Raw genomic sequence first — 15,889 nt, forward strand, 5'->3', positions numbered from 1 at the left:
TAAATAATCTCTACACTCAATGTGGGGCTTCAACCCACAACCCCGAGATCAAGAGTCACATACGCTACTGACTAAGCCAGCCAGGCACCCCCAATACTCTTTATTCTATAGATATTCACAAATGATTTTTCTTTTATATGCATTGAAGCAGTTTACAAAAGAATTTGTGAACAATCTAAATGTTCAACAGGAGATTAAATAAATATAAAATTGATTATATTGATTTGTTTTTAAAGTATATTTATTAATGTGAAAAGATGTTCATGATACGTTGAGTGAAAAAATCAATTTACAAAAAAGCTTATGATTTATTTTTATTTTTGAAAAACATGCATGGAGAAATTTTTGGAGAATAGACAACACGGTATTAATAGGATTTAGTTTGGAGGATTATGATTGCAAGTAATTTTTCTTTTATTCTTTTAATTATATTTTTAATTAGTTGTTAAAAGTTATAGAAATAAATGAATACAATATATTTATAAAAATTAATTATCAGAAAAATAATTTTAAAGTATTCACTTACTTTTCTGTAAAATTCTAAAATCTGGAGAATCTTCTATCAAGGTCCCTTCTCTATACCACTCAACTTTAGGAGATGGAGCTCCTTTTACTCTGCATTCAAAGACAACCAGCTGACCTTCAGAGGCTGATAAATTTTGTAACATCTGTAATGAGAATATTGTTAGAGCCAAAAAGTGTACATTTTTGGAATCTAGTTCCAGTGTTGAATTTTCGAAAAAGATACTATAGCCTTCATATTTGGATTTTCCTCAAATCTTCTACATCTCCAGCAGTTTCAATTCTGTGGATATTCATTTAGTCTATTTTTGAAGATGGAATCATCTGAACCCATATGAAGCTTTTCCCTCACTAGCCTCTTCCTTTTCCTCTCCGTTTCAGTGCCAGACCATTTTATTAAATATTAGGTGACACATTTTGAGGGTTTGGAAAAAGACTTTTGGTAAAGCACCTCTGTTCTTAAATGCCCAACTGGTTTTGGTTTCCAGAAATAATAACAATTTAAGAAATCTGCAGGAGTTTCTACTAGGTGTAGTCAACATGGGAGCAATGGATTTCTCCACACAAGAATGTCACCGTTCACGAGGTGGAACTTCTCTGTGGTTCAAGTAACTGACGCCATTTTCCTGCCTTTGTCTTGTTTACATACTGTAGTCCTGGAAATTGACTTTTGTTTTGTTATCTTGTTTTCCTTCTGTATTCTTTACAGTATAGCTTCAATGATCTGTTGACGGATATAAACAATGACAATCTCTATAAAATCATAGCCATAAGTGGAGTCTGATGTCATGGTAAAATATGTCGTAACTTTGTGAAGGTCTTGTTAAATGCTTTTCCACACATCCATGAAAAAAAAGGTTTATAAAACCACTTTGTTTTTGTTTGTTTGTTAAAAGTAGGTTCACCCAGCACAGACCCCAATGTGGGGCTTGAACTAATGGCTCTGAGCTCAAGACCTGAGATCAAGATCTGAGATGAGATCAAGACTCAGAGGCTTAACCAACTGAGCCACCCAGACACCCCTACAAAACCACTTTGAACTGTATCATATCAATATATTCTATAATAGAAGCTACGGGAGAATGGCACTCACAGTTTCCATTCACAGCCAGTCTTTCACTCATGATTTGTGAGCTTAAAGTCACACATTCTTTTGTGTAGTTGGTTCTTCATTTGATTTGAGAGAGAGAGAGGGAGGGAAAGACAGAGAGAGAGTCCTAGTAAGGGGAGGGGAGAGGGAAGGAGAGGGAGAGAGAGAATTTCTCAAGCAGACTCCAAGACAGCTCGGAGCCTGAGGCAGGGCTCGAACCCAGGACCCTGAGGGCATGACCTGAGCCTAAACCAAGAGTCCAGTGTTGAACCAACTGAGCTGCCCAGGTGCCCCTGCTACTTCATTTGATTATGAAATTCTTCTTTGGCTTGTGTGTGAACATATTATTGTGGGGTTTTTTCATATTATTGTTTTTAATGTTTTAATTAAACATTGGAAAGATTATGATTAACTTCCTCCACAAGCTCTATTAGTAACAAATGCTGCAAGGCTTACTATTATTACTATTTGGGGATCTGCATCAAGGAAATATAGGCTCCTCCATCAGAGAAAGGGAAAGCCGATATTTAGTTACTTTTTTGCTTTTGTCATTCACTCTTATAAATATCCTGTGATTATTTATAGCTATTTTATGAGCAATTTATCATATTTTGTGCATGGCATGGCCCTATCATATTTATGACATTTGTCTAAGGAATATAAGGGTAGGGATAACCACACAGCTTTAGCTATATAGTAGATGACTTTTACCTCAGAGGTATGTAAGTTGATATCGGGAAAGCCAGGGGGCGCTGTAGCTCAACATTAGTGTTCTGTTCTTTTTGCACTCCCCGATTTGTTTGCTGAAGTAATTCAAGATGAGATTTGTATAGAGGGGACTCTGAATTAATAAGAAACTATCTGATAAACAACAACAATAACAACAACCAACCAACCAACCAAACAAACAAACCCCAAACACCTTCTTCTTCTTTACCCCAAACAACAACTTCTAGTGACAAGAAAGGAATGTTCTCAGTAAGCCGGGAACATCAAGGAGTCTTGGGTGCTCCTGGCAAGCTGGTGGATATGGCTTCCACCCCGACATCTGATCAAATTCCCCGCAGCTTTGAGGCCTAGTGAAACTTTTAATGGCAGTCAGACATCTCCCTGGGATTCATACAAAATAGAGTTTCATTCCTTGAGGCAAACAAATCAGAAAAATAGACCAAGAAAAAAAAATGGTGGTGGTGGCAGAAGAGATTGAATAAATTAAATATGGCATACTTTTTAAGTGGATGTAAGAAGAATGAGGTCAATCTATATGTTCTGACATGGCTATTAGTTCAGATGCGTCAGCCAGTTCTCAATCTGTAGAGGTGACACCAAAGCCCTGCTTGCAAAAGGATATCCTTGAGAGAATGTGTTGCTCACAATTGAGACCAACTTTAATTGGTTGTAATTATTCACTTGACATTGAAGGTCAAGACCTGCGTTCTGTTTGAGAATCCAACCAAGATACCTCAGATACTACAGTGTATGTAAAATGCCTGCTAAGTGTCTGTGATATGAGATGCAACCTCATTCCAGTTGACACATCATCAATACTCAGTAAGAGAGGCGCCAAGGGTCATCTTACAAGCCACTCAAAAAACGTGGTTGAAAGTCATAGTTTGAAGGACGATGATAGTTGTTATTGCTGAAAACTGCTTTTCTACGAAGTTCTCATGAGAAGGAACTGACTCACACCAGGGTCCAATCCAATCACACCATTTGAACATAGTGCAGATGGTGCCATGTTCAACACAGGAGTAGGTCGTAGGCTGTTACCAATGGCACAATGTCTACAGATCTGATCATAATCATCTTGACTTCACTGAAGATGAACAAGATAAATGAAACATTCCCAACTTCTCCCGGGGTAAACAGTATCAAAAGAGCGAACCTGTCTTGTGTGTCATCACCATACTGATTCTCTGGAAAGACATTCTTTGTAGGGAGATTTGACAGCACAGAGCCTCGAGAAGCATTTCTTCCATAGCCATTTGATAGGGGATTTTTTTTTTCTCTATTCCTCCTAAAGATACTCTGAAGCCACAAAGCAATGAAAGCAATAATTCCTTATTTAGCTGAAATGGAACTTATTCACCACGGAATAAATATTACTGTGTGCCTGCTTTATCCCAAACACTATGCCAGGCGCTTTAAATGTGAGTTGAAAGAACATAGTTTGAGCTTAGATTTACACCCACAAATATAATATAGGGATAACCTTGAGAAAGGACAACTCCCTTATCGGTTCAAAGATGTCAGCTATGAGGTTCATACTGTCATTTTATTCCCCCTTTTTTTTAAAGATTTTATTTATTTATTTATTTATTTATTTGACAGAGAGCACAAGAAGAGGGAGCAGCTGGCAGAGGGAGAGGGAGAAGCAGACTCCCTGCTGAGCAGGGAGCCCAACATGGGGCTCAATCTCAGGACCCTGGGATCATGACCTGAGCCGCAGGCAGATACTTAACGAACTGAGCCACCCAGGTGCCCCCTCCCCCCCCCTTTTTTTAAGAGAAGGAGAGGCAGGGAGGGGCAAAGGAAGGCAGAGAGGAAATCTTAAGCAGGCTCCACGCCCAGTGTGAGCCCAACGCAGGGCTCGATCTCACCACCCTGAGATCATGACACAAGCCAAAATCAAGAGTTGGATGCCTAAATGACTGAGCCACCTAGGTACCCCATTTTATCCTTTTTTAATCCAGTTGATATTTGTGCACCTTGGGAGAGAGAGGCTGCAAGTGAGTGTGCACAGTGCTCTCGGCTGCAGCTGGACCAAAGGGATTTTAATGGATAAGGAACTGTTTGACGGAGGACCTTTTTACCCCTTGGTGGGCACAGGTGCCCAGGCCACAGCTGAGCCAGAAAAGTTTCTGGCATTGTTGGGCTGGGAAGGGGCGCCCATGTAATCTTCAGAAATCTGGATCCGGCCACTGGCCCAGTTATTTCAGGGTTTTCCTGCTTCTGCTATTATATAATGAAGTGCTCTTCAAATTCTCACTTCCCCTGCCCCTTTGCACTCTTCAAATTACTGCTGAAGCAGCTGGAGCCAGGCTGCTGCAGCCTGGAAAGCCGGCCAGGGCAGCTGCTGGTGGACTGGGAGCAGCGGTAGCAGTAAGATTCTAATTTAATTTGATCATCTACCTCCCTTCACACTCAAGAAGGGTGAGCGCTGTTTTCTCCCCCATAAATAGAGTGAAAGTGCATTTGATACCGTACAGAAGACGGAGGATAGTCTATCTCCATAAAATATTTTAAAATACAGGTATCGCCTAGGAGTAGAGCGGTGAACTAGATACGGTAATTCTTCTCTCAAGCTACCACTGTTTTGTTGGGCAGCCCTCCTTTTCATTTTAACCTTCTTTAAAAAGAAAATAATGCTTGTACTTCCCTATCACCAAAGGAGGCACAAGGAGTTAAATAAAACTCTGCTAATTTTTGCTTTAGAAAAATGGCTTCTTGACATTACTGGCAAAGAAATGCTTTTTGGGCAGTATAGAAAATGAGTCAGAGGGGTTGGAATGCCAGAAGTCCCCAAAGAAGCAAATAAAGCAGGAATAACCCAAACAATCATATGCATATGATCAGTTATCATGGCTCATGCCATGTGATTACCATCATCAGTGGCCCCGACTCAGAAATTTTCTGACACTGGCAATAACTATGACCTCAATTCTGCCCTCACTGGTGGAAACTAACGCAAGCACACCGTTCCTGCTAAGTCTCTCTGGAATCTGAGCCACAGCCTATCCTATCCCTGTGCCCCACGTCTGAACAATCCTGAGCCCATTTATGGAGGCAAAAGCACATATCCTGAGGGCTGGGAAAGCCTATTTAGAGTTTGGGTCTTTGTGTTAAGGACTGTTTTCCCACCACGGACCTAATGCTTTTGGAGATTTATCTAATGGCACACACAGATGGTCCCCAACTTAGGATGGTTCAACTTATGATTTTTCAACTTTATGATGGTGCCCAAGTGATACACATTCAGTAGAAACTGTATTTCAAAATTTGAACTTTTGATCTTTTCCTGGCTTAGCGATCGCAGGTATGATCCTCTCTTGTGAGGATGGACAGGAGCAGGGAGTCTCAGTTTCCCATCAGCCACGCAGTCCCGAAGGCAAACAACCGACACCCTGACAACCATTCCGTACCCATAAAACCTCTCTGTTTTTCACTTTCAGTACAGTATTCAACAGGTTCTATGAGATATCTGACACTTTATTTTAAAATAGGCTTTCTATGGGGCGCCTGGGTAGCACAGTCGTTAAGCGTCTGCCTTAGGCTCAGGGCGTGATCCCAGCGTTCCAGGATCGAGTCCCACATCGGGCTCCTCGCCTGGGAGCCTGCTTCTTCCTCTCCCACTCCCCCTGCTTGTGTTCCCTCTCTCGCTGGCTGTCTCTCTGTCACATAAATAAAGAAAAAAAATAAGAATAAATAGGCTTTCTATGAGATGATTTTGCCCCGTTGAAGCCTAATGTAAGTGTTCCGAGCATGTTTAAGGTAGGCTAGGCAAAGGTAGGTTTACTAAATGCATTTGGACCCATGATATTTTCAAGTTAATAATGGGTTTACCAGGATGTAACTACTGATTAATTCATTTCCCCATTTTTATTTGTCAAAGCAAATATGAATCTGCCCATTAGAGTATCTAATCACAAGGAGGTATCAGAGTCACCGCACAAAAGCAGCTTAACCTATTCTTTTAACCAGTCCATGAAAATTGAATGTAAAGAATAAGTGCTAAAGTCCTATTTCATTTATTGGAATTATAAAAACAGCTTTGGACCTATTGTTTCCTTCATGGACTTCTACCTAGATATTAGAGATAACCTTCAAGGTGCTTGGAAGAGACAGAAAAGCAAGCAGCTTTATTACTGCGCTAAATGTTGTACCAACCGCGTGCACCAGGTGATTCAGATGCGGGAAGAGAGAACACCTGGGAAGTTCTGAAACTGAGCAGGAGACAAGGACACCAGTCTGGTGTCTGGCTGGGCAGGTGGTGGTGAGGAAGAAGAGAGAGGACACTTCAGCGGGGACTTTAGTTGCCTTTGAAGAGTCAGCACTGTCTCTGGGGTGTGACAAAAGGGCATGAAAAATTAAAATGTCCTGATTCGGGGCACCTGGGTGGTTCAGTCAGTTAAGCGTCTGCCTTTGGCTTGGGTCATGATCTCGGGGTCCTGGGATTGAGCCCGGCATTGGGCTCTCTGCTCAGCAGGGCGTCTGCGTCTCCCTCTCCCCTTGTCCCTCCCCCCATTCATGCTCTCTCAAAAAAATAAATAAAATCCTTAAAAAAAAAGTCCTCATTCTGCAGCACTTAAGTTCTGTTTTAAGGCTAGGTGACTTAGTAGTGAAATAAGAGACAATTGGATGTAGCTCTATTGGCTGTATTACACCCATGCGCCCGCGCACAGCCACACGCACACACCCCTCTACAAAGGTCCAGTTATAACTCTTCATCAAAATCTTGTATTCTCCAAGTCACAAATATGTTGCCTTCCCATCTCAATTCTTTGAAAATAGCAAGGCTGAAATTCCAAAAGCAGCTTTCAAGAAACAAACCTGATAATTCGAGAGGCATCTTGCTTCATGTAAGAATGTCTGCCCAACTGATACGGGTATGGATAAACGTGTCTCACTCTAGACTCTGTTGATTTTGGAAAACCATCTTAGATGAGCTGGTATGATGTAACTTTCCTAAAACTGATGTTTCCGTGGAAGGTGTGTGTTTAGCTCTTCCTTCGGGGTTAATATTCTTTGGAAAATATGCCATTTTTGCCATTTTGCTCTAAATCATGATTTCTCAGGACTATTGATAATTTGGGCTGGATAATTCTTTATTGTGGGAGGTGTAGAAGCTGCTTTTAGGCAACAGGCTTGAGCAGTGGAAGCTTGAGTAAGGCCAAAGGGCCCACAGCGACCACCGAGCTGAATGCAAGCAGGCTCATTAAGCCATAGTTCCTAACCGACCAATGGGCTACTTACTACCTGGCATAGTACCTAAGATTACCATAAAAGGGAAAATTCCGTACATCCCTATAAGTCCTCACTCCACCCTCTCTATAACCCCTTCCCACTGCCTCGCAGTCTCTTCTTTGCTGTCCTTCCCGCTGTTCCCTTGCAGTATAGTCTATTAACCTCCATCTCCTTTGTTCTGCGTTGGGTGAATTTTTTTTTTTACCACCCACACCACTGGCCCCCACCCAATCAGGGCACCCCACAGGAGGCTGTCATTCTATGCGTTATGGGATGTTTCACAGCATCTCTGGATGCCAACAGCACAGTCTCCCAGTCGTGACAACCAACAATATCTGCAAACATGGCAAATGTCTCTTGGGGGGCAAAGTTAACTCTCATTGAGAACCACTGCTCTCAACTAAAGCATACCTCTGACAGGACAAAATCTCTTTAGGCCTAAGTTTGGCATTCGTCTAAACGATAAGCTATAAATCCAGGTATAGATTTCATCCATGTGGTCTTCATAATACCAAAAAAAAATGTGACTCAATTTTCTCCTTTAAATTTATTGTCTCGGGCAACACATAAAGTACGTTATATAAAGGAAGGAATAATAGGGAATTGGGAGAACTTGTTTCTAGTCCTGATTCTGCCACTAACTAGTTTCGTGACCTTGGATAAACTGCTTCAGGTCCCTGGCCCTCCCTTGTGTTTTCATTTGTAAATGAAAGTGCTTGAGTAAATTTTCCAGTTCTGGATACAAAGACTATGAGACTCAGAATTTGATGCCACCGCAATAGTTGATACCGTGGAATAGAAAAAGAAAGTTCTTTGTCCTAGAGTCTTCCTTTATGTTAAGCCTCCTAAGATCATTTAACTCCCTCTCCTTGAACGGGAGAGACATGTGCCTGCAACCTGATTCTTCTCAAAGTCCAGAGAAACCTCTGGAGTAGTGAGTGGCTAGAAACGTATCACCTGAACCCTCGGTGTGGCTACTGCATTTAACAGTGATGAGAGGGCCCCAGAGATCACTGTGGCGAGTGGGAAGGCATTCCTCTCATTATGCACACCAGTATTAGGAATCTGGGACTTGAAATGACATGGTAACAACTACCAAAAAACCCCAAGCCCTATACAGTACTTCTAGAAGACCAAACTGCTGAGCTAGATCAGTAAATCTTGGACCCTAGAAGTTTGTGTGGGTACTGCGGTATGTTTAAAGCCGTGACAGAAAGAAGTAATATTTTGATTACCTTTGTAAACACAGGGGCTGCAATGATAGGTCTTCCATCCAATCCTTGCAGATAGCTGGTAGGGCTCTGACACTATCAGAAGGGAACCAACAATAGATTCATTGTCACTATGATTACTACCTACATGATAGATAGAACAAATCTATAGAATTTGGTGTATGCGATTACTCCAAAACCAAAAGACTGACATTTTCTAAGTCTGTGAATCACAGACTTCAAATTTGGTACTGAATTGATTGTATTTCTTTCTAGGTCTTGGTGGTTGTAAGTGCTGTCCATCCCCATAGCCTCAATATACAGAGAGAGCTCTATTGGTTGTAATTAACCCTAATCCCCTGAGGAAGTTCCATAAAACCTGAGTCTCCACAGATCACAGCTTGACAACTACTGGATTAGAATTAAAATGTGACCCCTCTGCATTACTAAATGGATTAAACAAGAAACTCTGTTTAAATTTTTTTTAAAGTTGTAGATCAATGTTTACTTATACACAAACAAATATATCAATAACATATTACAAATATGTTTAGATTAGTATGATTTCATATTTTAAAAATATTATATATATTCATATACATGCAGAGAAAATGTCTGGAACTATCTGCTACCAATTATTCACAAGAGGTATCTCTGAGGAGTTGGGGCATGGGAGTAGTTCCTTGACCAAGGTTTTTATTGAATATACTTCTGGGTCTTTCGAATGTTTTTACAATAAGCATGCATTATAATCGTCATCATGTTCATCGTTATCATCATTAACTTGAAGAATGAGAGCATTTAATGCTTTCTAAAAAAAGCATTTCATGGGTGCTGTATCTTAGAAAATAGAATTATTTGCAGCTCTACGAAACTGAGTTTCATGATTTAGAGTTTTCCTGCCTGGGCCACTGTGAGAGCTAGTAGCTCTTTGTATACGTAATCAATGCCCTTCGTTAAACTGGAATATCACAGACTAACTAATAAAGAGCTTGTTTTCCTGTGAAATTTGCCTAGGAAGCTAGAGAATACGTTCTGGAAATAATAAGAAACGCTGATATCCTACATCTGAAGTACGAAGCCATTATCATGACCATGGAAATGTGTTGCCCAAAGTCATGAAGTTGCAACAGAGGAGAGTACAATCATGTCATACAAGATGGCCATGGTCACGGTGCCTGCCTGTCACAGTCCATGGCAGCTGTGGTTCACTTAGACTCTTGTACCTGTTGGATCGTTGACACCCTGGGCTGGGCCACCACATGCTGGGCTTGGGGTACTGCTGAAGGAATGGCTGCAGAAGTAGTAGGAGTAGATGACCCCTCTTTTAGCTTCTGGATTCTGAGAAATGATTAAAATATAGATTTTAAAACAGACCTATCATCGTTTTTGAAAATTCTTTCAGAAAAGCTAGGACTATCATCACTTCTTACAGTTAGATGTACTAAAAATCTTTGTTCAACAATGTTCCACAAATGCTTACATTTCTTTACTACACACTTTAAAAAAGATTTTATTTATTTACTTATTTGAGAGAGAGGGTGCACAGAGGGAGGGTGAGAGGAGAGTGAGTGGGAGAAGCAGACTTCCCCTGAGCAGAGAGATGGATGTGGGACTCGATTCCAGGAGCCCGAGATCATGACCTGAGCCAAAGGCAGACACTTAACCAACTAAGCCACCCAGGTGACCCTCTTTACTATACACTTTGATAGGCAATGTCAACAGGAAGGTGATGGGACGCCACTACTGTCCTTGAATTAGTTGTTTCTCAGCTGGGGACTCAAGAATATTCATAGCTAACTGAGGTTCAAGACAAGTGCAGAAGATAATTTTTTGAGATTTTTTGTTGTTGCTGTATTTTCCTCTGTATTTTCCCTTCCCCTTCGATTCCAAGTGAAAGGCCAGGCTTTATAAACTTTTGCTTCTGGGATTTTGGCATGGCATAAAGCAGAAATAGCCTGAGTCAACAAGCTCTTCAAGTTTACACAAATTAAATTAAATTAAAAAGCTTATTTGAAGGGCAAGAGAGCCAGGAAATATTCATAAGAAGACTGTGAAAGGGAGATTATTTTAGTTTTGCTGTGGAGAAGAAAGACGTCTGAGGATCTTGTCAGAGAACCTGACAAGAGGGAGAACCAGAGTTCAGAGGGGATGGCAACCCCTCTGGTTAAAGAGCTCCCAGTCTTACTAAGCGTGTCAGTACCCAAGCATGTCAGGAAGCAACAAAGCACTGGACTTGAAGGGACCTTGAAGTCTGGGACATAGGCCTCCCACCATATCTTATGGGTAGATGACTGATGACAAGATGGGCTTCCCTTTTGTCCAGTTGTTACCTTCCTCTGCCTCAGCTTCTTCATCTCTAAAATGGGGAAATAATAATTCTTACTTCAAAGGGTTTTTGTAAGGGTTAAATATGGTAATTCATGTAAGATGCTTAGAGTAGTGTTCAATATCAAACATGATTTCTATGTCTATATCTATATCTATCATCTTTGTATAGCCACGGAGGAGGAAAGGGATGCCCAATAAGGAGTGATTGAATTTTTTCCCAGCCAAGAAGGATGGGGTCTCAGAAGCAGAATTATGTATTGATGCGGAGGCTATCAGTGTCCCCAAAGCATCCATTTTCTTTTTCTACAATAATAGAATTTCTGATTTCTTTACGTGGCTATTCCAAATAAAGACTGCATTTCCTGACCTTCCTTAAGCTAGGTGTGGCCACAGGACTATTCTCCGGTCATGCGATATGAATGATAGTGATGTATGCTGAGCTAAGAGAAATGACCTTATAAAGGGGGTGGGGAATGCCCTTTATTCCTGCAATCTGAGACTAAGATGAGGCTATTCCTTAGAATGAGATGAAGCCAGAAGCCAACTGGAACCCAGTGAAATGTAGAGCCATTCTACCAGCCAAATCCCTATGTTTATGTAAATGGGAAATAAATATCTGTCTTATTTAAGCCACTGTCATTTGGGGTATCTATTACATAGAACTGAAGCTAAATCCTAATCACCAAAAGTAGATTTAAAGAAAATAATCAACTGAGATATTTCTTGCTTATTTAAGTTTGTATATCAAAATTCCTACCCATTAGGCTTGTAAACCATGTTATAAGGGCCTTGAGGAAGAAGTATGTATGTGCAATGGAGGAGGAGTTTATTAGAGAACTTGACTGGGTCTTGAAGGATATGTAGGAGTTTTCCAGGCAGAGGAGATAGGGCATTCCTAGCGAATAGCTTGAACAAAGGGGTGAAAATAAACCGTACATTGCTTGAGTGAGATGGGAGCAGGGTAGAGAGCCTGATGTGGCAGAAGGGAGTAGGAGGGAGCTGGAAAGCCTGGTTGATATTCTACTCAATCAGGCTTTGTGTGTCATGTTAATTTTTTTTTAATGTTCATTTTGTGCTTGGTTTTTTTTTTTTTTAAGATTTTATTTATTTATTTGACAGAGATAGAGACAGCCAGCTAGAGAGGAACACAAGCAGGGGGAGTGGGAGAGGAAGAAGCAGGCTCCCAGCGGAGAAGCCTGACGTGGGGCTCGATCCCAGAACGCTGGGATCACGCCCTGAGCCGAAGGCAGACGCTTAACGACTGCGCCACCCAGGCGCCCCTGTGCTTGGTTTTTATTTCCCCATAGATAATACATTTTTTTAAGTCAGGGAAATGAAGGATCAGAATTATCTTTTAGAGAATAACCGGTTGTGGTTTGGAGGCCATAAGAGGGAGAAAAGGGCTAGAGCTACCATAACGAAGTGACTGGCATAAAGAGGCAGGAAAGAAGGAGGAATTGACGCAAAGCCGCAAGAATGATAAGGAAGAGAGTTAAAAGGGAGAAATCATTTGCTCTGGTTATGAATTTTCATATCTGCACAAAAACTAAAAGCAAATTATTATTCCAAGGTAAGCATACACAAAGGTATTTTAAAGAATAAGATATGATCTCTGCCCTTAAGGAGCTTCCCCTCTGTAGGGGAGGACAGAATTTGCAAACACAAGTCAACAACTCTAACCAGTCTTCCAAATGTTGCTGTTTGTTTCACGTAATCTCAGGGAATGGAATTTGCATCTGTTTCAGGTCCCATGCCTTCTGTTCACAGCTTCCTCTGCCTGAAAATGCTCTTTCCTTCCTTGTTTGGGGGTGTCCACCTACTGTTCTTTGAAGACTCAGCTCAAGATCACCAACTCTGTGAAGCCTTTCCTGATCTCTCATTCCTTTCCCAACCAATTAAGAGACCTTTGTGCCAAGTCTGATACACCCTGCCCATGGTTACATCATAGTCTATTGCACTTTATTACTCTTACTGTCTATATGCTTGGTATATATCTCTTGCTATATTTGCTATATACTTCCCTCTAGTAGACTATGAGCCTCTCAAAGGTAAAAAAAAATATCTGATTTTTCTTATTAACCATTGTGTCTAACGAAGTGCCTGGCATAGAGTAGGTGCTTAGTTGATGGTTGGGGAAAGTAAACAATGGATGGATGTAACTTTGTTCAGTATTCAGTGTAATTGTTTAACAAAAAGACTATGACTTACTCAGATCACCCACATATATAATTTAGGGTAACCATGTTTTATGTCCTTATGAATACTATTATTTAGTCACAAAACATGAATTGTTTTGGAGCACTGGGCTATTTGCTTTTTACTCTGTAGATATAAGAGTGATACAGTATGATGATATAAGTATGATGATAGGTGATACCTCATTTTTAAAATATTGGGAATATTTGGGGCGCCTGGGTAGCTCAGTTGTTAAGCGTCTGCCTTTGGCTCAGGGCGTGATCCCGGAGTTCTGGGATCAAGCCCCACATCGGGCTTTCCCGCTGGGAGCCTGCTTCTTCCTCTCCCACTCCCCCTGCTTGTTTTCCCTCTCTCCCTGGCTGTCTCTCTCTCTGTCAAATAAATAAATAAATAAAATCTTAAAAATATATATTGGGAATATTAAAATTCCTCTTCTAGGCAAGACTTAAAGCAAAAGAAGTAGAGTTCTCCAAATCCACTCAATATTTATTTTTTGAGGTCATATCCTGGAGCCACCTGGAGCCAGCTTTTCAAGTTCTACTAAACCAATTAGCAGCTTTCTCAGGCTCTGAGGATGCTAAAGCCATAAATAGAAAATTAGAATTACCGATTCATCTCTTCCTTGTTAGGGTCCCCTTCTGAGTCAGAAGAAGAAACCCCTGGAAAAGTAAAAACAAGACATGAAATCTTTAAGATGATAATTTCTTAAACTAGTCCCTAGGCATTTGAAGACCTATAGAATTGCAGACCTAGATAGGAACCTAGTGATTTCCTACAGTAACACCCAATTTTACAGATGAGAAACAGACCCTAAGTAGTTGAAGGACTTGTTCAAGGTCACATGGCTAGTTAGTGAGAGTTCAAATGAACCAGCCTAAATGCCAAATATTCTTGTATATAAAACACCTGCTGATGCCTCTAACAGAGCAGTTTTTGCAGACATTTTACGCTGTCCATAAATTCTCTCGCTCTTGACCTACACAGATTAAATAAAAGCAGGGATTACATTGGATTCTAAACACTGTAGCTGTAGGTGGATGCTCTTCCGCCCAAGCTAATATTAACAGGTCATACTTCATCTTGGGAGTGGGGGTGTTGGAAGCTCTGTTGCCACGAATTAAAAAATCAGCTATCCAATCTCAGCACTGCTAGCAAAGCTTTGATCTCGGATTTACCTCTCAAGATAGTAAATTCCAGGAAGACATAACTGAGCTGAATCTGGAGGTATTTATTGTACTCCCAAAGTTTGAGGGTAAAAACAAATGAAACACTTCGATCATGCATTATGCATTAATATCATTATTCATACATCTATTCAGTAAATGTTTATCAAATATTTACTATATACTTGGTACTCCATAAGGTATTAAAGATATAAAAAGGAGTGAGACCGCCCCAGCCTTATAATCTAGTTGGTGAAGGAGCATTTCTACCAAAATAATACAATATTTACGTACTAAAACCTAAGCACACCGAAGGTATTATAGATGATAAACGTGCTAAAGGATGATCCTCAGAAAAAACCCAGAGACGAGAGAAACTGGAACAAAAACTTAGGTAGCTATATAAGGAACACAAATTGATTTCTTCCCTAAAATTAGTCATACAGGTTTGGTGCTGATGTAAAGGGCCTGTCCAATGCTCCCAGTGGTCTCCCTGCTTCTACCCTTGACAGCCTGAGGTATATTCTCAACCAGGAGCCAGGGTGACCCCATGAAAAGCTAAGTTGGATTATGTCACATTTCTGCTCAGAATCCCCCACAGCTTCCCATCTCCCTCAGAGTAAAAGCCAGAGTCCTTACAATGACCTACAAAGACCAGCGCGATCTGTTCACCTGCCTCCTCCCACATCTACCCCATCTTGAACTTCTGACTTCATCTGTTACTTTTTTCCTTGTCTCCCCGATCCAGGCCACGTTGGTTCATCTCTATACCTAAACACAGGTTCACTTCCACCTCAGGGTGAGTGTACTACTGATTTCTCTACCTAGAGTGGTTTGGCCTTGAATATCATTGTGGCTCCCTCCCTCCCTTCCTCCAGGTCCTCACTCATGTCACCTGGTTAGTGAGGTCTTCCCTGACCACCCTATCTGTAGAAGTACAACCCCCCTCCCCCCACCCACACACCCATGCACGTACACGCTCACACAAATATACACATGTGTACTTCCTATCCCTTTCTCTTGCTTTCTGTTTCTTCTGTAGTGTTATATATACTGTGAGATACAGAAAATATATGTACTGGTCTCTGCCCCCAGTTCCCCAGAGCTGCTAAAACTCTTACGATTTCCTAAGTCATGAGTATATCTTGTTCTAATTTTGTCTTTGAACCCCACAGGGCTCCTAAAACTCTAATAAATTCCTAAGTGATAAGAGCACAGGAGGATCTTTTGTTCTAATGAGGTGACTCTGGATGGTTCCTAAATGGGGGCTGGTCACCAGAAAGACCAACGCATGATTAGAAGCTTGCTTGGAATTTTCAGCCCTCCCCATCACCCTCCTGAGAGGGAAGAGGGGCAGGAAGTGGAGATAGTAATTGATCATGCCTACGTGGGGAAGCCTCCATAAAATCCCA

The 15,889-nt window shown here is 41.1% G+C and overlaps 1 protein-coding gene across 5 annotated transcripts in view; it reads right to left on the minus strand.

Annotated features, from left to right (window-relative positions):
* The window catches only part of MYPN (myopalladin), a 107,893-nt gene that overhangs the window by 44,935 nt on the left and 47,069 nt on the right, over positions 1-15,889 (minus strand). For all 5 annotated transcript variants that reach the window (XR_006777068.2, XM_045783329.2, XM_045783330.2 and 2 more), the window contains 4 exons: positions 13,922-13,973; positions 10,014-10,128; positions 8,812-8,883; positions 527-668 (listed from right to left, as the gene is read on the minus strand). Coding sequence is in view for 4 of the 5 variants with exons in the window: in XM_045783329.2 (XP_045639285.2) it covers positions 527-668; positions 8,812-8,883; positions 10,014-10,128; positions 13,922-13,973 (381 nt within the window). In the remaining variant the exon portion in view is untranslated. The remainder of the gene's footprint in view (positions 1-526; positions 669-8,811; positions 8,884-10,013; positions 10,129-13,921; positions 13,974-15,889) is intronic.

This window comes from Ursus americanus, chromosome 6 (assembly GCF_024610735.1).
Source record: "Ursus americanus isolate L20-20 chromosome 6, mUrsAme1.1.p, whole genome shotgun sequence".
NCBI lineage: Eukaryota > Metazoa > Chordata > Mammalia > Carnivora > Ursidae > Ursus > Ursus americanus.